This window comes from Falco naumanni, chromosome 3, assembly GCF_017639655.2.
Source record: "Falco naumanni isolate bFalNau1 chromosome 3, bFalNau1.pat, whole genome shotgun sequence".
Taxonomy (NCBI): Eukaryota; Metazoa; Chordata; class Aves; order Falconiformes; family Falconidae; genus Falco; species Falco naumanni.
In genome coordinates this window covers 64,854,179-64,878,143 of record NC_054056.1, presented here as the reverse complement: position 1 = coordinate 64,878,143, position 23,965 = coordinate 64,854,179, and the positions used below count along the sequence as shown (strand labels likewise).

At 38.8% G+C, this 23,965-nt stretch overlaps 1 protein-coding gene across 15 annotated transcripts in view; it reads right to left on the bottom strand.

Annotated features, from left to right (window-relative positions):
- GREB1L (GREB1 like retinoic acid receptor coactivator) overlaps nt 1-23,965 on the bottom strand; it is a 144,937-nt gene that overhangs the window by 40,923 nt on the left and 80,049 nt on the right. For 9 of the 15 annotated variants that reach the window (XM_040586566.1, XM_040586565.1, XM_040586564.1 and 6 more), the window contains 8 exons: nt 16,329-16,505; nt 13,411-13,587; nt 11,334-11,471; nt 7,775-7,909; nt 5,721-5,858; nt 5,245-5,364; nt 3,380-3,517; nt 1,422-1,607 (listed from right to left, as the gene is read on the bottom strand). In XM_040586566.1, coding sequence (XP_040442500.1) covers nt 1,422-1,607; nt 3,380-3,517; nt 5,245-5,364; nt 5,721-5,858; nt 7,775-7,909; nt 11,334-11,471; nt 13,411-13,587; nt 16,329-16,505 — 1,209 coding nt within the window. Of the gene's footprint in view, nt 1-1,421; nt 1,608-3,379; nt 3,518-5,244; nt 5,365-5,720; nt 5,859-7,774; nt 7,910-11,333; nt 11,472-13,401; nt 13,588-16,328; nt 16,506-23,965 lie in introns of all 15 variants that reach the window. The other 6 variants (XM_040586573.1, XM_040586574.1, XM_040586577.1 and 3 more) reach the window with 3 other exon arrangements.

Below are 23,965 nucleotides of genomic sequence, written 5' to 3'. Positions count from 1 at the left end.
GGTGTTGGCACCCATCTCCACATAAAGCCAAAACGAAAACTATTCGGTATTGCACAGCGAGAACAAGAGCCAAACTAAACACCTCTAATATTGGGAACTGCTTTATGCAGAAGATACAGTGCTTATTAGGTGCAGGTCAACTCAGCTCCACAAGATTTACATGAAGCCTCCTCTAGTTTGCAGCATGTATTGACTTGCTGCATCTGTCTAAGGTTGGATTTGCTTATGGAGTGTGGTTCACTGACTTGATAGGTTTCAATAAATATTTTATTTTTTATTGGAAATGCTGTATCAGCAGGTTACATGTTTCTCTGAAGGAAATATGCAAACTACCTCTGCCAATCCAGCACTGTGTGAAGCAGCTGGTTTTAATATACAGACCATAAACTTTTCGATTTAGATTAAAACCTCAAATAAACGTAAGCCCACTGAGAGAAGGGCAACAGGAAACACTCAACCTGTGAAAAATAAAGAAACTCTCTGTCAGTTCTAACATGGCATCCAATGGACTATTGAGGCAGGGAACGTTAAAATAAAGCAAACTGGCCACTTGGAGAGTATTACAATGCAGAAGATGGCCTCCTTCCTGTCTGTAACATCAAGGGAGAAGAGTAAAGCATATGAACCCATGGGTGAAATCTGCACAGAGCACATTTGGTCCCCACATAATAGGGTTATCACCAGTTAGAAACATTTGCACATTTCATATCATTATTAGAGATGCCCTAGAGGAAACCCAATACAGGAAAAGCAATGTGCTCTTCACAAAAGTCATTTCACTCCTCTATGATAAGCAGCATCTTTTCAAATACAGAAGACTGAGACTGCTGTGAGAGGTCTCTCAACACTATCCTGTATTATTGTCTAACTTCCAAAACCTTACTGTTAACGCTACTGCTTTTTACTCTAAGGTAGGGAAAAATGTCTGGACCTGCAATAAGAGAAAGAAAACGTGGTTTGCCAGTTTGCTCTCAAACTTGCAAAGAGTCCATTCCAGAAACATTTACAAGAATGAGATACTCACTGAATCACTTGCCTTAGTCTGAATAACAAATGTGGTTTTCATGTAAACGGTGCTGTCACCAAAACAATGATGACCATCACACATCTGCCAGCATTTGTTACAAAACTGAATAAAACAGACTGAGTGTCCTTAGAAAGAGCTGTGATAACTGATGGTTTGATACCCTAAGCAAATGAGTTATCTGCATTGCAAATCCATTTCACAAAGGTGACCTGGTCAATCCCCATATGGAGAGCAAAAGCAGTATGGCCTTTAAATTCACTTCACTTCTTGTCTGATGAACAAAGTAGCAAAGTCACACACACTAGATGGAGCCACTTTCCTCTTCCAGGCACAAAACCAGAAGATTGGCTCTGGAACAGACGTAAGGAGAAAATGATTATGACAAATTGCTTACCTAGTTGGACAAGATACTGAATAGTTAAAAGTATCATATTCTCCACACTTAGCAGCTGACTGCTTGTCAAACCCAAGAGATCCAAATCCTTGTTTTCCAGCTGTGGAATCTTGTAGCAATTCACCAGCAAGGGACTTACAACAATATCACCAACATTTCCATAGAAATAAGGTAAAGTGCCATAACCTTTGATAAAAGAAAGAAAAAAACACCCCAGCAATTCACAAAATATTGCACTACATGAAATCTTGCACAAAGTTTACATTTCCAAATTTCTCCTTGATGTTATCTTGCAAAATATACCGCATCAGTGACTATTCTTGGCTTTATAATTGCTTACAAAATAAATGAGATGGGATAGTGATCCTTTGCTGTATTTTACAACAAATGATCACTTAGATCTGCAAAAACTAACAATAACTGCATACCAGCAGGATAATAATCATTGCTACCCAAATACAGATGAGGATATTATCTATTTGGGTCTTCCCCCTGACCTTTAAATACAGATTCTCCATTATACAGTGTACAAAAAGAAAAATCAATGGAAGTAAAAGTACATTGATCTTAACATTATAAAAGCAGCATAAGTCACGTTAGCATTGATTTAGCCACTGTGGTACTGCTGTGATTGATGTAACTTTTTTGCCACATTTCCATTCTGTTTTCATGAAGAGGTTAAATAAACATCAACAACTAAACAAACATGTTGTTCTGTAAGGTAAAGCACATGACCACAGGCTAACTCCTCTTTTCCTTGAGAATGTTTCCATTTTAAAAAAAATTCCACATAGATTTTGCCAAACCCATCCATTTGGGTACATCTGGTTCTGTACTATTAATAGGAGGCTGTTTCTCAGGGCCACTAACATTTAGCCTAACTGAGGACTTCACTGGCAACTCTCCAAGAGCCTAAGGGCTGCATTCAATTTGCACTTAAGCTGATGACCATAGGCACCCTCATCTTTAATAAAGAAGTGTTTCTCTGAAAACTGTGAAGACTACCATGCTAAAGCTTTAGAACAGGCTTCCAGAAAACAACATTAAGCAAAAGAAACCAAAAGCGTAACCCTATCCTTGACAGATTTACTAGTGTAGATGGCCCTGTTAATTCTCTGGGAACTTTGCGTATTAGGATTATCTGTGCAAGTGAGGACTTTGAGAACTACTCCATTTCTTCAGGAATGACAAATTATTCCATGGATTGTATTGAAGAGCATGTTCTTTTAACATTGATGCTACTTTATACAATCACCTGTACTATGCTGGGCTAAGAAAAGAATCAAAAAATTTCTCATCAAAATTTTGGCAGTCCTAGGTGACACATCTTTTGTTATATAGTATGCCCAAATAGCTCAGATTGAAAAGGATATTCACATTATGAATCATACTTTTAAAAATAAAAGTCATGTCCTTCCAAAGGTTAACCGTGTCCTTCATACAGCTAAAGGATTTTAAAAGCCTGATCTGTTATCTCAGTTGCTTAGCAGAAGTATGGACTATAAAAGACAAAAAGCAAGTATGATTTACTTCCGATTAATCAGTTCAAATATATTTTCTGGTTCTCATGCAGAATCCCTGGGCTTCAAGATCTGGACTTGAAATGCTGCAGGAAGTATTTGCTTCTTTCTTGTTTACACTGAAAAGCTATTTTCATTACATGGAAATATTTCTGTTCTTGGATTTAAAGAAAAAATCTTATTTATACAAAACTTCAATTTGGTCAGAGGTTTTATACGAATATGACCTAGTTGTGATCCGTTTGCACATCAGGTCCTCAAGAAATCGCCTAACTTCCAATTTTACGTGTTGAGCAACTAAAGGAAACTATCCATGACAAACTGACTTCATATTGTACTGAATGCCAGAACCAACAGAAAGAAATCAAAAAACTCTCTCCTAGGGGAGCCTGTGTTTGTTCAAAACACATGCATTTGATTTCCCAGTGTAAGACTTACCTATCAGAATCACTGGTCTGACTCCCGAGTTATTCAGCAGGTTTTCAGGAACTATTACAGTCTCCCCTGCTGGGATGGGTTGAGGCTGTAAAATTCCAGTTAACATGGATTGAGGAACTGGGACTGACAAAAGAGGCTCTATAAAGTAAAGAAAAGAGAAGCTTCCATTACTGAAAGGCTCATACTGTGATTTGGCCGTATGAACAAATAAAAAAAAATTACTGCAGATCACTAACTGTAATAAAATTCAAAAGTTCTCTGCATTTCCTGCTAGTTTTAAGTAATTTAAATTAAGAGCCTATAACCTCCTGTAGCCCCACCCCCCAAAAAAACCTTTTTCTGACCACTGTATTGTTGGTGGGAATGAGAGAGGAAAACACAGGTTTGAATATGCATCTTTAAACAAAGCCAAGTACTAAGCCAAAAGGCCACCTCTAAGATGGAGGCTACCTCTCCGTACTGCCTCTCAAAGGGAAGAGACTGCTCTGACTTCTGACCTAGAATACATGTAGAGAATAAAAACAAGCCAAAATCTCAAAGCTGTCCTTAGATAGTTGCTACAAGGATAAAAATTGAGCTTTACTCATGAAAGAGCAGCAGCAGCATTCACAAGTAAAAAGAAACCAAGAACAAGATTTTTCTAATCTGTAATGAGGTTTCAGTGTGAGGTCTGCTTCAGAAGTTTCTCAAGCTTCATTTGGTGGTTTGTAACAGATTTTTCAAACTGCCATCGACAGAAAAGCATCAAAGGCAGCATAAATGAATGCATTTGTTTTAGCAGTAGAAACTGTTTATTCAGCAGAAAAAAAATACTACAAAAGACTTGTGGAAAATGGATTACATGTTGGAGGTAGTGGATTGCTGGAGACAACACGAAGGGGGAGATTGCCTCGTATCACATATCTTCAGCAAGTCTCTGAAGCTAGAAACCTACAAAAGTTGTGATTGATTTGAGGTGCTCAAATAGGCAGGCCTATGCTACCATGTAACCCTTCTTCCTATGATGAATCTCTCTGAAAAGTAATTCCAAAGTATCTTAAAACCAAGCCCTCCAAAGCAGAGTCAAAAATAAATTGTGCATGTTGACAAATGGCTTTTTTTCTTCTTTGTATGTTTATTCTCTTACTCTACCAAGACAGGAATAAGTAATTGTTTATTCCCCTTTACAAAGTATGCTGAAACCTACAACTTAAAATGCTCAAATAGTGAACAGTTTTATTAATAGTTGTGTATAAAGAGGTACCTATATGTTATGTATAAAGAGGTATTCACACATACTCATAATTAATCCTATTTCATACCGTGATGTTACATATCCCTCCTACAGTTTTTCCACGCAAACATTTGGTCTCACAAACATTTATACTTTTATGATGATGACCTCAGTGGACATCAGTGCTCTTTGTTAGGGAACAAAAGTATATAAAGCCATTTTTCCTGTGCAGGAGTGGAGTGCACGGTTTTCTGTAGCATGCGATGGCAGACTGAGACACAACATTAAAGGTGAAGGCTAATCAAAATCCTTGAAGTATTTTCATATATCCATACGCCTACACAATTTGAGAACTGAATTCTATTTGGGGGACTTAAATAGCTTTGGCTTTTTGTTAATATTATTCGCATCTTTCTTTCCTCGCTTGCTCCCAATAGTTTCACCTTCCCTGTGCCCCATCTTAGATTATGGTAACAAGGACCAGGCAATCACGTATGCTTTTCTGGGGCATCTGAAAAGCTCTTCATGGTGTCCCTAACTACTTCAACAAGCTCAGTTATCCGTGCAACACTTAAGAGAAGCAGCACAGGGCTACTGGTCTGGCTGAGTACAGATTTTTACAAATAACGACTCTGTATTATCAAAGGTTTACCTGTTCTTGCCGAAGGCCGAACTGTAGGAACAGGTACCACTAAACCAGGAGGAGGGACTGTGGACCCAGAAGGCCATCCCCGGTGACGTTTCTTTGGTGGTCCGGAACTGGACATTGATGCTGAGGACGAAAGCAAAGACTAATTCTAAACCACATCCTCCTGAATGACCAGATTCCAGCCCATATTTCCATTTCACATTGGTGTTGAGCTGGTATCATGCCACAGAGCACCACAGGTTTCCACCTAGATTTACATGAAGCCAGACTATGATGTGAAAAATGTTTTTACCTGTGTTAAGTATTTACTATTTTAAGTAGAAGCACAGCATTATCATTAATGGTCACGCCAAAACCCAAATGGATCTGCAAAGACTGAATTGTAGAAACTGCTATGATGGGAAGAAGAACAAAGTAATGAATTTCAGGCTCAACAGCCAGTGCAGCTTAAAATAAAATAACAGAGGGGTTTCCTTTACCTTGGTCTCCAGCTGCACAGCCAGGACTTGGAGATGTTAAGTGAGGCATTGGCCGAGAGACTGTAGAACTCAATGCATTATTTCTTCCTCCATTAGCATTTCCATTAGCAACATCAGTGGCACGCAGTGAAAGAGGAGCTGCGTATAATAAAATACAGTGTGGCTTGAGACAATCTTGAAAACAAACAAGCAAAATAATACAGCCACATGTAGACACAAAAGAACAGGGCAAGTTTAGTGACACGGACATACTCCAGGGAAAGCATGAGATCTACTTGGCAGAGAATAATTTGGGCACAGGCTGCAAAATCCTAACCTTGAAATGGGGTCTCCAGATTTCAGAGTGGGAAGGATAGGTGGAAGAGAAAATCCAAAACAAACCCCACCAAATTAAAACAGAAAATTACACACGCAAAAAAATTATTGGGAAGTTTGTGACACATTTTTTTTTTTTACAATGAAGATTTTTTAAAAAATGCACATTCATTCAGTTTGTAAAGATTTCTAAGCAACTTTGGAGCATATGTATATTTTCCCCCCCAGGTCATCCATGTGTCATACACAGTAATTCACTATAGAGCTCTCATCTAAAGCCTTCGCAAAGGAGACTGGGCAGGGAAGACAGGGCAGTTTGCTATAAAGTATACATGATCTAAGTATTACTGAGGCAAACCATGCCTAATTTTGCTACGTCTGCCTGAGATGACCCTTCAGTCCCAGAAAGCCTGGCACACTGGCAGGACCCACTGTATTGAGATCACAAAATGAAGCAACAACAATGGAGGATCACAAGAAGTTATCCATACACTTCTGAGCTCCTCCTTTTTCTTTTTCAGAGCCTAATTATTTCAGGGGAAAAAAACAACCCCAAAACCCAAAAGGCACAAACTGCACAGAGCAGACATGGAGCCCAATGGGAACTAACAGCCTCTTGCTGTTATCTGCCAGTTCCACAAGGACTGAGCTCCCAGGAACATATTGCAGGAACAACAGCAGGAGATGGTGCAGTAGCTTGCTGAGGTCAGCTGCAACAGAAAGCATTTGAGATGTGGGTATTTGGCTTTAAAAAATGCAACATGGAACTCGCCAGCTGCAGTCATCCAAATAAATTCAGGCACAAGATTCTCAGGTTGCCAATTAGCAGAAGTTGAGTAACATAACCTGGCCATCGTACCTCATTTGTACTCAGAGTCAACAATTTGATGTGTACAGATATAGTAGATGTGGGTCAGTTAGAGAAGTCATTGAAATGGTGGGAAGGAATTTCAGTGCAAGATAAGTTCTCTTACACAAGTATGGAGGGGAGAAGGGTATTTTACACAAAGAACTATTAATGATTCATTAGATACAACATAATATTATGCACAATAACAATATATATTGTATGAAATAGCAGATATAACACATCATGTATTAAATGTAATGCTCGTGAATAAACCAATTAAATTTATATTTTTTCTTATTCAGGCATACTTCCCTGTAATAAGTGTGATTATTTTTTTCAATGCTTAAAGTACTAACCAGCTGAAGTAATAAACAATTAAAATATCACAAAAGACTATCAGTGAGGGATTTCGATGCCACAGTTGAGCTTCTAGCTCATTAAACACACAAAACAGAAATAAGTAATTAAAACAGCATAGGTATTAAAACTCCTTTAAATGAGACCTACATTCCAATAAATATATGTGGAGGAACTATACCTGTTCCAAACGCAGAACACCACACAGCTCTCAGTTACCGAGGCAAGAATCAGTGTGCTATCAGGAGGTGACTTTTATGCTGTCCTAACTATCTTAGGAAGTGCAAAGAGGAATATGACATGAACTTTTACCAGAATGTCAAATCTGAAGGCCAAGGTGTGGCTCAGTTCGGGATCAGTAAATAGCTATGGAAAATTTCTGTGCAGAGGACTGCAAGAATATGAGAGTTCTGGAGAATGTTAATGAATATTTTCCTGTCCTTTTTCCACCAAAAAGACGACTCCCTTATTTCTTGGCTGTTAAGCGGATAATTCACTTGGCTCTCAGCTATCCTGGAAAGCAAAGTTGTACCTGTGGCAAATGACTTTCCTACAAGCTGTACTGACAGAGCCAGAGGTTTCACAATGTTCTTGTTCCGGGATGGGTCTTGAGTTCCACTTAAGTTAACAGCAGAAGATGATTTTGCTGGACTGAATACTGAAGAATCTGAGAAAAGGAGTTGTTTAATTAAGTAATGGTTTAAAAAATGTATATACATGTGCGTATATAATTTATACTATATACATATGAACAGTCATACACATTTATCTAAACTCATGTCTGCATATAATGCAAATATTTTTTTTTATACTTCTGAGAAACCATCATGTAACAATATCTTTTAGGAGTTGTAACAAACACTTAAGTGGATGTTTCTATAGAATCTTAAAATCTACTGAATCCATGGCTGGTCTCTTCCACAGTAATTTGCATTCACATAAATACAGTATTCTGCATTCACATAAAGTCCAAAAAATATTTTAACTGTAGAAAGGGCTATCTTATTGCTCCTCAAAACACCTCTGTGGGATAGGCAAGTAAACACAATTTCTCGTGTTACAGATGAGAAAGCTAAGGCAAAGAGCTTATGTGATTTGCCCCCAGAACGCATAGGGCATAAACATGGGAGTAAGTTGCCTTAAAAGGCTGTGGAATCTCCATCACCTGAGATTTTCAAGAACAGGTTATTGAACCTCTTCCAGACACAGCTGAGCTTCACTTAGGGCAGAAAAAAAAAAGTATCATAACCTTCTTACAGCATTACTTCCTATAAGGCTATGAAAAGTGTATGTCCATTTATAAGTCTGGGTAAGAAATGGAAGGTATCAGAGCCCAAACTCTTTGTAAGAACTAACAAACCACAACTCCGTAGAGCACTTCACCAAGGCTAAACATATAAACCTTCTTTTATAGATGGATAAACTGAAAACCAAAAAAATTCTAATACTTGCCTGGTACAAAACCATAAATTGGAACTGATTTCAAACCTCTCAGCTAGTAGGTCCCTACTTTAATATCTGAAAAAAAATGCTTCATGAAAAATTCAACATTTGGATACTGATACATTGACAAACCCAAATTCTTATAACCAGAGTGAAAGATCATTAACTCAGCATCTGTCCAGAAAGCAGTTTGCAACAAGTAGGCAAAGTAGGCTAAGTTCACCTACAGATGTCCTAGCAAACAGCCATATAAAGAAAACAGAAGGCAAAGACCAACTTGATCTGCCAAATATATTCACCCTTAGGCCACACACCATTTGGCAAATGAGAGCGGGAAGGAGAGCTTGCTTTACCAGACAGAGTAACTGACATGGGGATTGAACACAGAAGCCTCTGTTGTTGCTGCTGCTCCACCAGAAAATCTTGTCCACATTCACAGAAAACATGCTGAATGGCTAACAAAATAGACCTTTGGAAGATCTATTTTGGTCTATCGCCAATAGGTTTTGGAGGAAAATGCTGGTGTCTCATTAAATATGATTAGCAAATATGTAGTGTTAAAGCTTTCCTCAGAGTAAACTGTCCAGAAGCTTTGGTTGTTTGGTTTTTTTTCCCTCTCTCTAGTTCTAATAAATTTTCTTGAAAATTATCTATGGATGCAGATGTGGCTCATATATGTTTAAACATCACACTGGTACCCAATTGTTAATCTTTCCGTCGTAAAACCCTGTTTGTCATTGCTTAATACCCTCTTCACACCTGAATGGAAGTTCTCCCTCTCGTGTGTCTGCCTAAAACTGGACCTTTTATACTGTTCAAGGTTTCAGCTATTTTTCATTACCAGTCACTTCTTTGCAACAGAGCTGCATTTTCCCACACTGTTCTGAAAGGGGGACCTGGCACCTGGCTGCAATGTCATGGCTATGCCATACTATCACTGTAACTGTGGTATTTCAAAATTCTTTTGTGTTGTAATTTCTATCACAAAATTACCGTTTCATCGCAGTAGTCTGTGTGTGCCCATAACTGTCTACCTACAGGTATCTTCCAGAACTTGGAGGCTGAACTGCTCACGAGGGCAGAAAACAAAAATATCTACACAAGTTTTAAAGGAAAAAATAGGTATGAGTTGACAATAAACTGAAAACAATTTAAGAAAGCAACTTGCTAATAAGTAGTCCTGTTTTAAAACAACTGAGAAGTCAACTCAAAGTACATAGAGCTATGCAGAGCCTAGGAGAGGAAAAGTCAGACCTCCATCATAGGTGACACGTCAGAATTTACACCACTGAAAAAAGGTGCAGGGGATTCATATTATGCATGTGGCATTATCTTCACCAGAAGATAACAGCAGGAGGAGATGAAAAGGTTTTGACAACCATACCATGACCTGAGTACAAACAGTGACACACAGAAACACCAAGCACACTGAAAATGGCAGTGAGTGATAAGGAGAAAGCAGTACATAAAAGGTGTATCTATTAACTTGGCAGGTACAATAGAAGACAAAGCTGTGTAAATATTGGATCACTTGTTTCAAATAAGTAGGTTCTCATGCATCTGCACAGTTCTCATGCCAGGATTTGGAAGCCAAGTGATCATGCAATGAAATGTAGACGTGTTTAAACCACACGCTCATTTAAATTTAACCAAAGCCTAAATCATACAGCTTCCTAAACAGAGACAGGGCTGACCACCTGGGGAAAGTGTCTGAACGTATCAGTTTCATAAGAATGCATATACTCAGCTTTTGTTTGTTATTCCTTTTTAACAATCTTTGTAAGTGGAAAAAATATTTTAACAGTCTTGGTTTTATACCAGCATTTCATACTCCTCCTTTAAAGAAATATATGTTCTGGTACATACATATCAACCAATTACAACAACTAACAAAGAGTTTTCCCCTGTTTTTAATTTCTCAAGAAATTGCACAAACAGATGCAAAAACATAACAGCATAGATGAAGCTGTAATAAAGCAATGAAAAAAAAAGCTCAAAGAAAAGCACTTGGTATTTGCAATAAATGAATAAATAGATAAATGGAATTCAGATGCTGCTTCGGCAGTCAATGTCTATTTGATTATTATAGTTTCTCCTTGCTTAAGTATGTTATTAATAGCTTTCTAGAACAGTTATGAGATGCATGTTAGCACACATAACACAAAAGCAGTGTATGTAACGGGGAAATTGCTATTCTAGGTACACCCTTGGTTGAAATAAAATTTAAATAAGTAAATAAATAAGAAGCAAATAAATAAAAGCTGCCTCCTACCCCCGAAAGGAGATTACTTTCTTTTCCAAGACAAATAGCCTAGTCTACATACTAAGTAAACACCTCCATATAAATGTGTAATTCAGTTTTTTTGAGATCCACAAAAAATTAAATGAAACACACACAGGGAGGCACAGAATCAAATAAATGGATCAAAACATCTTTTAATTGACTGCTCTTATGAGAACTAAGCTAACCTTCAGCCTCACCCAGGGCTTAATCTTTCACAAAGCAAATTTTAAAAAGCATGCTCCCCGCTGTAATCCATACATGGCTTGAGGTAAATACCCAGTTGCTTACAGCATCTCTGAACCACCAATATCTGCGGTAACTTACCACCCCCAATGGTTATCTTTATAGCACTTTCAGCTCCTACCTGTCTGAGTGAACCCTGATTTGTATCCATTAGCTGATCCACCCTCTGGGGTCGTGGACGGTGACACCGAAGAATTTGGTTTAGCAGACAGGCTAGCAGCAGATGATTGCCTGCTTCTACATTCTGCAAACGAAGCAGCTACAGTACATATTAACAAGGCCTGCCTTCCAGTAGGAAAGTTCAGCAACACGGTGGCGAAAGGTGACAAAATGTTAAAAGCATACATACAGCACGTACAACAAACAGCGGCAAATGGCAGCATTCAATGAAAATATGGCTCTCACAGTTTAGTCAACTTTGTCTTCTAATTAAGAAAACCTCCCTGGGGGCCACTCAGAGGGCCAGGCAAATACAGACCAGATGCTGCAAAATGGCAAGAGCCCTCAGTTTGCAGCTTCCAAGAGATCTGAAGGTACTGGACATATACCAGGAAACGCTCAGCAGCTTCTGTGGCACAACCTTTATACAAACCATCGTATGTTGCCCTTTAAAAGGAGAAACTGTGCTGAAACCCAGATTCTTAATATGCCTCCACAAAACCTTCAGGAAGATCTCAGCACTGTGAGTGTCTTGTCTGGATGAAAACCGAGTTGAGGGAGGAGAAAGTCACCTTAAAAATCACACATTAATCAATCTTTTAAACTAAGATTTAATTAGGTTTTGTTTGAAGAGAAGAGGGTGTTTAAAAGCATTTCTCTTCTTCTAATTAGACCTTTAATGTAAGTAAAGGGTGAAGGGTTACCAGATGGATGCTAGCAATAATGGGGATAGAGCCTATCAAAATAGTGCCCATGAGGTCGATTCTTGGTCAATTTTCTAAACTTTCATGAGTGCTCACGAAATCATATTGCAATCAGCATATAACCAAAAGCCACTCCTGCCTCTTCCACATGTGTGTTACTCCTGACTGCATTTGCCAGACCACACATCAGCCCCAACTGCATGAGTATCAGGGAGGGGTTTCAGAAAAAAGATTCCGAAAGAAAATAATGTTTCCTCTTTTTGTATTTGAAACTTCACTACCAGATTAAATCTGTCTGTAGTTTTTGTGGAAAATGCTGCTGAAAAACACATCCACTCTAAAGCAGTAGTTAATTATGCTCGTAACTGAGAAAAGCAGCTGAAGCCAGGATCCCTTTGAACCACAAACTGATACAATACTATAATCACTCATACAACTCGGTGATAACCATCTCTTTCTGGTGTCATGCTGTTATTCACATGAGGATGTGACTCTTCAGATGTGCGTCAGTCCTCCTGTGGAGCTTCTCTTCTCCTCACATCATCCTCTTTGGAACAACAGCCACCAGATCAAACTCTGTCTTTACTGAGTGAGACCGCAGCTGAGGAAGACAGGCAGTCTGCATATACACCAGCTTAGTAAACAGTGCTTGGTAAACCACTCTCTCCTTGAGTCTTTGCATGGCTCCAGCTCCAAAAACCTGCATTTTCCAAAACCAGACCCCACGGCTACCTTGCCTTTGGGTCACAAATGTGATCTCTTTAGCATGTAACAGTATTGCACAGGCTGCTCTAGTCAAGGGTAAGCCAAAGTGTAAAACACACTGCAAATGGCAAGAGTATGCAAGATTTCTCCTCCTTCCCTGAGATCAGTGACCTGAGTTTTCTTAATCTTATGGAGTGCTAGCTATCCTCAGGCATTTAGAGAGATTGAATTGCACCTGCTAAGATGAATATCAGTGGAAGCCATTGCTGGAGCCCTGGCTGTGAGTCGTTGTGCTTTGGGCACAGAAAATAATCAGCACACTGAACAACCTTATTTCTTCTAACAAGATGGCTGCACGTCCCAAGACAGATTTAGGGGTCTCACTGAATGTATGGGGAGATGGAGGGAGACCATTTACAATTGCATGGTTACTATTAAGACTAAACAAACCTCTTTGCCAAAATTCAGACTTCAGTGAAATCAGTGGGAATTTTTCATTCAAGCAGTAAAGAAAGTAATCTTCTACAGTTCCTTTTAAAAGCGTACATTTTCAACATTAACTTTCAATTTTTCATTCAATATCACACTAATACAATAAAAAAATCCTAAGTGAATGGATACCTTTATTACCTTTCCAACAAATAAGGGGTCCCTTTGACAGTACACCTTGGGAGCTTCTTACTAGGTAGTACTTTAAGTGCTTCTGCTTCTTTGGCTGAGTGGTTAATTTCAAGTTGATATGATTGGAAAATTCTGTGAAGTACCGAAATCCTCTTTCTCCACAGCCTATACAATTCCCGGAAAATCCTGGAAGAATGAAGCAAGACGACACACACAGAGATTAAATGACTTGTACTATCTGCTAGGAATAAGGCCATTTTAAACCTACCTGTGCATCCAGTTCAGAGTGACTAGAGGCCTCCAGCCAGACAGCTTCATGCCAAACAGAGGCAGCTTTTGGTCTTCGCTTTTCTGAAACTTTTCCATCTTTCTAGGTCATACTAACTTATGCCAAAATCCTACCACTAATTTTCCACTTTACACAGTGCAGAGAGGAATAACTACTTGGCAGGGGAAGAGCTAGATGCCCAATTAGGTAATTTCCATATGGGGCGGGGTGGGGGTGGGGAATAAGCAATTTTTTCTAAATAAAAAGCCTTGAGTTCCAAGCTGCATGCATCTCTCTAAAAACAGTGAGTAATTTATAATAGCAATTTCATGTGACTAAAATTAACCTTAATATCTAATAATTTTTCTCTTGAGACTCCTTATACAAAGCACTTTCCAAGCTGGACCTTACTTATTAAATAAGCTTATTAAAGTCTTAAAAGCAATCATTTGATGTCAAGATTTTCATGGCAAAAGTTAGGAGTGCTTCAGAATGTTTTAAAAAAAAACTACAACCTCTCATAAAAGTAACGGATTTAGAAATAAAGGCAGAAGACTGCTTTTCTGCAATGTTTCCAACATGGTTTCACACACAGGGGTAAAATTTTGAGTTGAGGTCTGGAGGGCAGGGTCCAGACTGAGGACTGATTATAAGCACCCTTGATTACCAGTGCCATTCTCAACTATGTTAATGGATATGTTGCATATAGATGGAACCAATCTAACACCTCCCAGAACAAAGCACTGGGCACATTCTGAAATGGGCCTGCCTTAAAATCCTTGTGTTTGAACAAGCCCTCTATTATCTAATGCTGAACAATTAAATTCCACTGGCTTACTTGCCACCCATCTCTGAATTGCTTTCAATTCTTAATAAAGAAATATTTTATATTCTTTCTGGAACATCCATAATGATTCATAATAGTGCTGGCCAGATTAATACCTAGTGGAAATGCTTCATTTTTGTTTTTTTTTTCCATTACTAATCAGTTAAAGATCTGTAATAGAACCAATTTTTCATCCTCACTACTGTCATTATTTTCCACAATCCCAAGAAAACACTGGTTCCTACACTCATCTGTCAGCCAAATCTGCAGTTTTATGAAAAAGATATTCAATCTTTTCAAAAAAATGCATTTTCCAAAACACTCTTATTAATTAGGCCATTGTCTTTAGCCTTACTGTGCCTCATTATAATCTTTTACCATTGAGTTGCTGAGGATGCCAAGAAGTAGATTTCTTCATCTTGTTTCTCCTGGGACTGAATCAGTCCTTTCCTTCTCCCTTGCAACCCACAAGAACTACTGGTGCACCTCCACAGTTATCAGAAACAGTCATTAGGGTCTCACAGAGCTACCAGATCAATTCTTTGCTCATAGGTACCAGTTATATAGGTGCAAAGGCATTTAAATATATAACATCACCAATGGCAGAGATGTGAGTTAGTAGGCTCATTATCAAATTATATCAGAAATGATAGATCGATGCAATCCTGGAGGGGGCAGGGGAGGAGGGCTTACCAACAAAGACAAGCAGTGCCACATTTCATCAGACTAAACACCATCTGTCTGTCTATCAGATAGTTCTTATTCATCAGCTCTTGACACTTCCCCTGCTTAGTGGGGGAGAAGCTCCTCTGAGGATGGTAGTATACACCAGAGTATTCCATGATCCCACTTCCCCAACCGTACCCAGCAAGGGCACATCACCCCGCAGCTCCTATCTAACTCAGGTCAATGGGATTTCTACCTTAGGTCCAAAGGTTTACAGCGTATAGTGGCATATTAAATGGGTTTAAGGGAGAAATGATGTTAGAGCACATAAGTACAAAAACGAGGTGTTTTCAATAGTTATGCAAAATATTGCTGGTCTGGACCAGAGTTTGAGCACTGTGGTTAACTCAGAGTATTTATGCTTTATTGTAATTTCTTCCCTGTTGAAAGGTCTTTCGTAATATATTCTAGGCAACACAATGACTAGAGGGAGAAACAAGAGAGTAAATTCAAAACAGGTTAAAGGAGCCAAAATACGTTAAATCAATTTTACTAGCCTGTTAAAATATATACCAGTTGTGAGCCAGGCAGAAAATCTAGGTGCACATACGCCTGTCTTCAATCACCAAGAAGCATTCTTGTATCAAAATCTGAAAGCTCATAAATGTTACCAATTATGATGTAAGTAGGGTTTTTTTCTTTTTTCCCCCTGTGTATTAGGTTTTGAGAAGCAAACTGCCCTCAGCGCTCCTATTGAGAACAATGTCCCTGGCAAAGCCAAGGGCAGAATTTGTCCCTTAATCCAGAGAAGAACAGATAGCTCATCTTCAACAGTTGCATGAGCATATTTCTTCTTAAATGAAAATGCTATAAGCATTAGTAGAGATAAAGAGTATGTGGATAGTTCACATTTAGAACGCCAGGGCTGCAATTGACTTCTGCCTACACAGAAATCACCAAGCTTCAATTGTGGTTAATTGTGGAACCAGGGACTTGTTTTAAAATGGGCTTTTAAGGCAGGTTCAGCTATGAATTTAATTTAATAAAAGCAAGTCTCTCCTCAACATATTCTAACAGAAGTTCATTAGCTGAAATCACTTTAGATAATTTTGAACTGACCTTTTTCACTGAATTATAATGGCACCAAGAAAAAGAAAAGACTCTTACCTAAAAGTGCATTTTTTCCATGATCATCTGGCAAAAAACGCTTGTCAACAGCGCAGACTAGAATGTGCTCAGGAAGGTTGGGAGATTTGGCTCCTACTAACAGGAAGCCTGCTGGGATATCAATTTGCTCCATGCACAGAGATACTAACCGTAAATCCTTGCCTGCTTGACAAAAACCTACAAAACAAACCAAAACAAATGATAAATCTTCAAAAGATTTTGTTTAATTTTCTTCTTTTTATTGGTTATAAAAGCAAATGGAGCTTCACAACTTGATGCTGTAACTGGGGCTTTTAATATATCCTCTTCAAGGGAAATAGAGGAAATGGAGATAGCATTTTATCAGATCCACTAGCTCAGAGTTTCAGGGACAATAGATAAACATTATTTTAAGTAAGATCCTGAACACATTCAGGCAGAGGAGAGATATAAGTCCCTGAAGACTAGATATCAAATGACTCAGAAACTCAATTTTTCAAAAGCATCCAAAATAAGAAGGAAAGTTTGTGATTTTATAACAGAAAACAGCTCTTAAAACATGTCAAAGAATAATTTTTTCTTCAGCAAATTTTAGTTTACAGTCTTTTACAGAGAACCAGTTTTGGCTTTGTTGTTTGTAATAGGTTGACATTTGTATATAAACATCACTATCTAATAGAAAGGATTGATAAAAATTGATGATGGAAGTTTAGTATTGAATACCAAAATAATTTTTTTTTTTAAATCTCATTTTTAACCTGTCTACACATTTTAGGAATTCCAAGAAGTAAAAGATTCATTTGCTGATTTTAGAGATGTACACCATGTTTTCTGTAAGTCTCTAGTTGAGTCTCTTGAGGTCTTAATGGACTGCATTGCTTCAACTCTCCAATTAAGTTTTTTTCCCACCCAAATAACATATACACACAAAATAAGAATATAACATTGGTTCTTCTGTTACTGTTCAATGTAGGGCTAAAGCCAGCAGCAGAAGCAAGCAAAATCGGGGATTGGATCTAGCTTCTGCTGTTCCATGTTCCCACAGTGGGCAGGTGGCAAGCTGGGACACATAAGAAAGCATGGCAGGGCAGCACAAAGCAGTGGCTGCACGCTGCAACAGGGCCCTTGGGAGCTCAGGGCTTGGGGTGAGCGCGGCAGCCATGCACCAAGCAGCCACAGCAGGGATCTTCGGAAGGTTGGATGGGATCGCTTGGAGCAATTACAGGACCTCTGGTTGTCCAGCTGGACCAGCCAACTTCAAAGTTAGATTCTTTTAACTAAGTAAATTAACAACATTCAAAGACTCTTCTGTTAGCTTCAACACCAGACTTACAGGGATCAACATCACCCGTCACTTTTTGTACAGCTCCATCATATTACTTTTATTGAGTAATTTCTACTTTCAAGCAAGGAAATGCCAGGTGTGAGAGAAAGCTACAGCCATGTGACTTCCTCCGCAGGAAAGGATACGGATCACACTGGGCTTTCTGATTTCTCTTAGGCAGAAGTCAGTGAAAGCACTGCCAGGTTTTATGAAGAGCCAGGCTCATGTTGCGCTCCCCTCCAATTCCCACTTCTTCAGCTGTAAGATCAGTGCCAGCGCCTGGCCTCGCGCATCTCCCAGCAGCAGCTGGCAGAGACCCGCTCTATTTCAGGACACCCAAAGACATCACACATTTACCCATTGACCTTTGTAGCTCTCTTGCTACAACTGTTCTGCTAACAGCAAGAAGTGTCATAACATAGGCAATACATGCATGGAAATCATTATCACAATAATCAACATCATTGTTAAAAACAAACAAACTACATTGGAAATTACTGTAATATCTATTAAGACTTCAGCTATTAATGTATATTACTCACACAATTTAAAATATCTTTCAAGTAGTCCATACTTGTTACAGAAATTGTAAGGAAAAAATCAATCCACTGCAGAAAGACACTGACTAAGCATCTGGAAACACGTGATCGTAACTTAACCAAGAGCCACCTCAACCATTACTAATACATGTCTCTGCACTCTTGCCTACTGTGCTAAAACCTAGTTTAAAACTTCAGCAAAAATGGTGAAAATTAATGGCTTTTGGTTTTACCTCAAAACTGTACCAGGGAGCGAGCATGCGCAGTGGAATGCACAGAATCAGCTAGCATGAGCCTCCTGGCAAGCAGCAGCTTGCTGAAAACGGGGTCTGGTACAGGCTCAGTCTTGTGCCTACACCCACAATCTGCTGAACCAGTTCTTGGCTGAATAGCTTCTTCAGTTATTCAATCAGCTCAGTTCCAGCAGCTGCTCATTCAAGTTGAAAGCTAGCTTGGATTCACCCCTCACACACACCTTCTTCCAGCCAATGAATCAAAATGAAGTGCCTAAAGTTTTAATTTACAAATCAGTGGGTTATAACAATAACTTACCAATAAGAAGTTACACATGTTTCAGGGCAAAAACATCAAACCCACATATTTAAAGCAACGCTTATGCTTTTCTGATTAGTATGTTAATACGTCTTATTAAGGTGTATTCCTTAGAACATCCTCATCCAAACCAAATAGAATGCTAGGTACCAGGTTAATTATTATCTAGACTTTTCAATGTAATTTAGAAAGAAACAGTTGCAAATAACTCTAGTAACAAAATTCCCTTGCATTCAGAATAGAATTTCCTTATTCAAATGTTAATGCCATTTGGGTATTATGCACAGAATTTTCAAAACTGGCCTTAAATATTTAGGCATTCCATGAAATCTGAGTAGCTGACATACTTAGAAAATACCACTCTACATCTAGAGTTAAAATAGAAAAATTACCCACTGATGACAGTGTGGGCAAACAGGAAATCTGTAGATAAGGATTACGAAACAGCAAGTACAGTAAGATTTCAAGACAGATTTAAACCTGTGCTTTTATACAATTACTCTTCAGCCTTGTCCCTGTGTAAAAACTTTCAGCAAATACCCAGAAGCACAAATTGTGACCAGTAAGAGGCTTTTGAATGAAGTGTTAGCAACAGCAATACTAAAACACCAAAGAAAGTAGGATTCTGGTTGTCAACATCAACAGTTATGTTTCAGTATAGACTTGCTTTCAGAAAGAACACACAAATCGAGAGGGCTGAATATCATGAGAATAATCATGAGTATGAGAAACTGAGAGCTTGTTTGGATGCTTGAGGGTTTTAATGTCCCAGTGAGGTGAAGCAATGCTCCAGCATTCCACAGCATCTGAGCCTAAAGAAAAGGCTCTGCTACTACCCATGCTAGGAGCAAAACTTTGGGCACACTTTCAGCAGCTGCACAGCACTGTTCTGCATGAGTTCCCAGGGGAGAAATTGCAGGAAAATCCTAAGAAACCCACCACATCACATCATCTTAACAAGTTTATAAGCATTACACAGTAACATCTTATCAGTTCCCGTTAAACAAACTGATTTATCTTGGTCTGCTATCACAGGCAACAGCAGCCTCTTACCTGAGAGGCTGTTGATCTGGACATGTTTAATATTTCCCACCATTTAGGATATGTAGGACTACAATTTAGGATATATAAGACTGTACTATAGAAATTCTACATCCTGCCTAAGCTGCAAACAATACCTAAGATGTACTCACTGTATCATCTCTTACTCTACCCAAAGTGCTCTCAGATGCCTTCTATGTTCGCCTTCTTCCTCCTTGCACAATCTCCTCCAGCACCCTTCTCTGCTTTGGTTGGCAACATCTCTGAATCAGAGGTATGTATGTGTAGACTGGCTGGCCAGCACATGCCTCTGTGTTTGGGCTGTGTACAAGTAGAGCTATAATTACTTTTCTGCCCCAGGGGACATCAGTTTAGGGTCACTGATGTCATTCAACCAGCTCCTGAACTTCAGAAACCTTGCTGGAATTACGTACCTTTAAGGATCTCCACTCCTCTGCCAGAAGTGGCAGAAAGCAGCTACCAGCTTCCCTACAGACAGCCAACAGAGCCCACAGGCAACTGCCCACCGAAACCTCATTTTCTGAGGGAGTGAGACAAGTTACAGGGCTGATACCAAAAGGTTTCCTCTGGCTCCCCTTCTGTGGAGGGGAAAGGGATCCTGATGGGTAAGCAGTAAGAGGGGCCAGCACAGAGAGACCCTCAGAGCCTGTGGAGGCTCTTCTCTGGTTTAGTCAACAGCTGCAACAAGAGAGCTTGGGATGGCTGTGGAGCTTGGCCGGGTACAGCTGGGGTTCCCTTCCATTGAGGGATATGAAGCGAATGCACATCTGCTTCCATGCAGTAAAAGCCTTGAATTTTCCTTCAAAGAAACAGAGATGGTATACTCAAGAGCCCTTCACCATCCTTCTTTCCCTTGGTTTCTGGGGCTGCAAATAATTTTTCTAGTTTTAAGTTCCTGCTGTTTTAAATTCTTTTTCATCCTATACTGAATGAGAAAATTTCACCCAAGAAACATTGACTTGGAAGTAACTGACTGGGAGGAGAGAAAGGAGGGATTAATCTCTTTCTCTGCTACATTTTCTAGCTGGCAAGCAACGCAGAGACCTCAACGTTGTTTTCTTTTCTGATTTGCATGATTTTGCATTGATATTTAGTTATCTGTTAGAGATAACCGTTTTCACATTAGGAAAGACAAGACATGATGTCTCTGTATAAACAGAACTTGCGCTGCCCGTGTTTAAGATTTAGAACATGCAAAATACATTTACATTTCTTAGCTATTCATTTATAATTGAGCTTGCACCTAAATTTCTATGTCAAGCAGCACTAACACATATGACTCAAGAAAGCATGGCACTTCAGTGTCACATATACCTGTGTACCTTTTATGGACATCTAAGTATGAAGAGGAGAAAAGCCATGACCCACTAAAACAAAAAATTTCTTTTTATGAAATTCTTTATCAACATATAATAATAAAAAGTAAAAGCACACAGCTGAGTCATTCCATTAAAAAAAAAAAATCGTCTTCCCACAGGATCTCAGCTTTGTTTTAAATGAAGAGCAGGCATTTATATTCTGATTAGAGATCTGCAAATACCAAGACCAGTCACAAAAAAGAATAACAGCTTTTACAGATATTATCTGCATTTCTTTGAAAGAAAATACGTTAGTTTTAATTTCTGAGAAGCATATTTGCATTCTCCAACAGCACTTCGTTTAAATTAATCCAGTCCCATCTCCCTGAAAATGACAATGTATCCCCACAATTGTCAACACCTAGAAATGCTGAAATCTTAAAAATGAAATTTGTATATACTTTCCCTTTCCCCACCCGCAAACAAAGAAGTCGCTTCGATGTGGAGTAACAGCCTCTTGTTGTAATGCAACAAATGAGGTATTTGCATAAGGAATTATCTTCCAAGAATTACATATGAATTACTGGTCACTGTCACTTGCTATTGTAACTTCACAGTAACTGATCAGGTGTTAAGTACCTGCTTACCTAATTGCTTCTGAAACTACCTTGGCCTTTCTTTAAGCATCAGGTAAATTGAGGATTTACTAACAAAAGAAAGGTGCTACTATTGTGTTTCCCACAGATTGCATAAAATGCTATTCCACAAATTAGAAATAGCCTCTTTTAAAGCTACAGCAAACAAGTGGTTCAGAACAGCTTCTTGTATTACTTTGTTGCATATTTGAGGTATCTGTATGAAAATGAAGAATTATTTTTCTTGAAACCTGTTACAAAAGTTACTTAGTTACAAATGTTCGTGTTGAGCAGAAAAAAAAACAAAAAAACAAACAACCTGAAAATAAGTGAATCCCTTTTATGACTAATAGTAAGGAACAATGGCAAACGCAGTTGCTCCTTCCAATGCACTAACAGGAGAGTTAAGGGATCTAATATTACGGCCAGGTGAGAAGGAACTGTCACTTGAGACGCACTGATTTTTTTTTTTAATCAATGAATAAAGGCATTAATATCTACTTTCTGCACCCATGCAACTGACAACTCAGCCATCTGAATAAAAGAACAAGTCACCACAGAAAATAATATGATAGTTATGGCATATATCCTGAACTCAGGAAAAGCAAACACACAGATACCTCGAAAGGGAAAAAGGTTTCACCCCATCTGTGCTAAAAAGTGGGGGACTGGTTTTACAGCAAGCGGAGCTATGAACTGCAGGTTGTAATACCAATATTTTGCTCTTGGATAAGCAATTAAATAAATCTTAGTTTAAAGCATTCAAACATAGTGACTTCAATTAGTCTATCAGTATTCTCTAACATTTTCCTAACGTTATTTATCTTTGTAATTAAATAGCTGAGATAAGGCATGTAAACAATGGCACTGATATCCTGTCTTACATCTCTGGAAGGGCATATTCATGAGATGAAAGATGAGCAATCAGATTAATATCTTGCTGAGATATGGTCTGCAGTGTGAATGTTTGGGAACCTGGGTGTTTTAAACACTCAGTTAAACCTTCCTAACAGATTACTACTTTATTTTTTTTTTTTTTCTTTTTTTCTTTTTTTTAACAGATGTATTTTCCTTTCCTTTTCCAGATACAAAAACACTTCTCTCTTAAATCAGCTCCTTGAGAAAAAGATTGAAGAGAGTGACATGTTTTGTAAAGTCAGAATGATAAACTTGACCAAGAGTAATGAGCAATTCTAAAATTCTGCAGAGGTAACAACATAGAAAGCTTTCTTCTAGGATTCTTCACTCGTAAAAGACTTACAGATAAAAATCAAAACACAGAACTGCCTCTGGAAGGTCATTTTTTTCCAGGGCATACAAAAAGCATAATATTACAGAGAGAAAAATGAAGCATATAGCTGCATATACTACCTAGCTAATAGCATAACTAGACATAATCTTGTGACATACAGTATGCAGCCACAGCATAGAGGTCTGCATTGCAGTGAGTGCTCAGCAGCTGAGCACCTCCATGCAGGGCCACATTGGGAAGGGCAGCATTACGAAGCAATCCTGAACAGAAGCAACAAAGGCACTAGTGAACATGCGACAGTTTGCACGTGGATGGAAGGTCATGCCTCAAAGACAGACATTTACCTGGAAGCTCACAACTAATATTTTTGTCTGGACATGCAAGTGAAACCAGGAATCACCAGAAAGTGTGAGTGAAACTGAGAAAGATCTCTTGATGTCATATAAAAAGCTCTTTCACAATCAAACGCATGGTGGCCTTGGAGCCAGATAAGGTCTTCAGTTCTACTCCTGCTCCTGACAGGCTGGTCCAGAAGGGTGTCACCAATAGTTAAAGAACCCTAAACCTTTAACCTGAATGCATTCACAACCGTTTTATGTATCCATCACACTTCTGAAGGGCCCTGTAGGCATGGCCAGCTCTTCTCCCTCTTCATGTTTTATCCTTAATATATTTAGAAGGTGTAAGCGTACACCATTCCAGCTTTTGATCTGACAGGCAAAGAGCCTTGTTAGATAGAACTCCTTCCTCTTACCATCCTGTTGGTTCTCCTCTGCATCCTGCCCAGTTTGTTTTATATTTCTTTAACAGAAGTGATCAGAACTGCTCCTGCTCTCCACAGGAGATTTTGCAGCCTTTAATAATACTTGTCCTCAGCTGAGAATACCTTCCTAGGAATGCATTGTTTCCTACTTTCTCCTTCTCTCCTCCTACCATTTTACAAGCCTCCAAAGGATAGCAAACACCCATCTGTGTGAATAACAAATTCTCCCAACA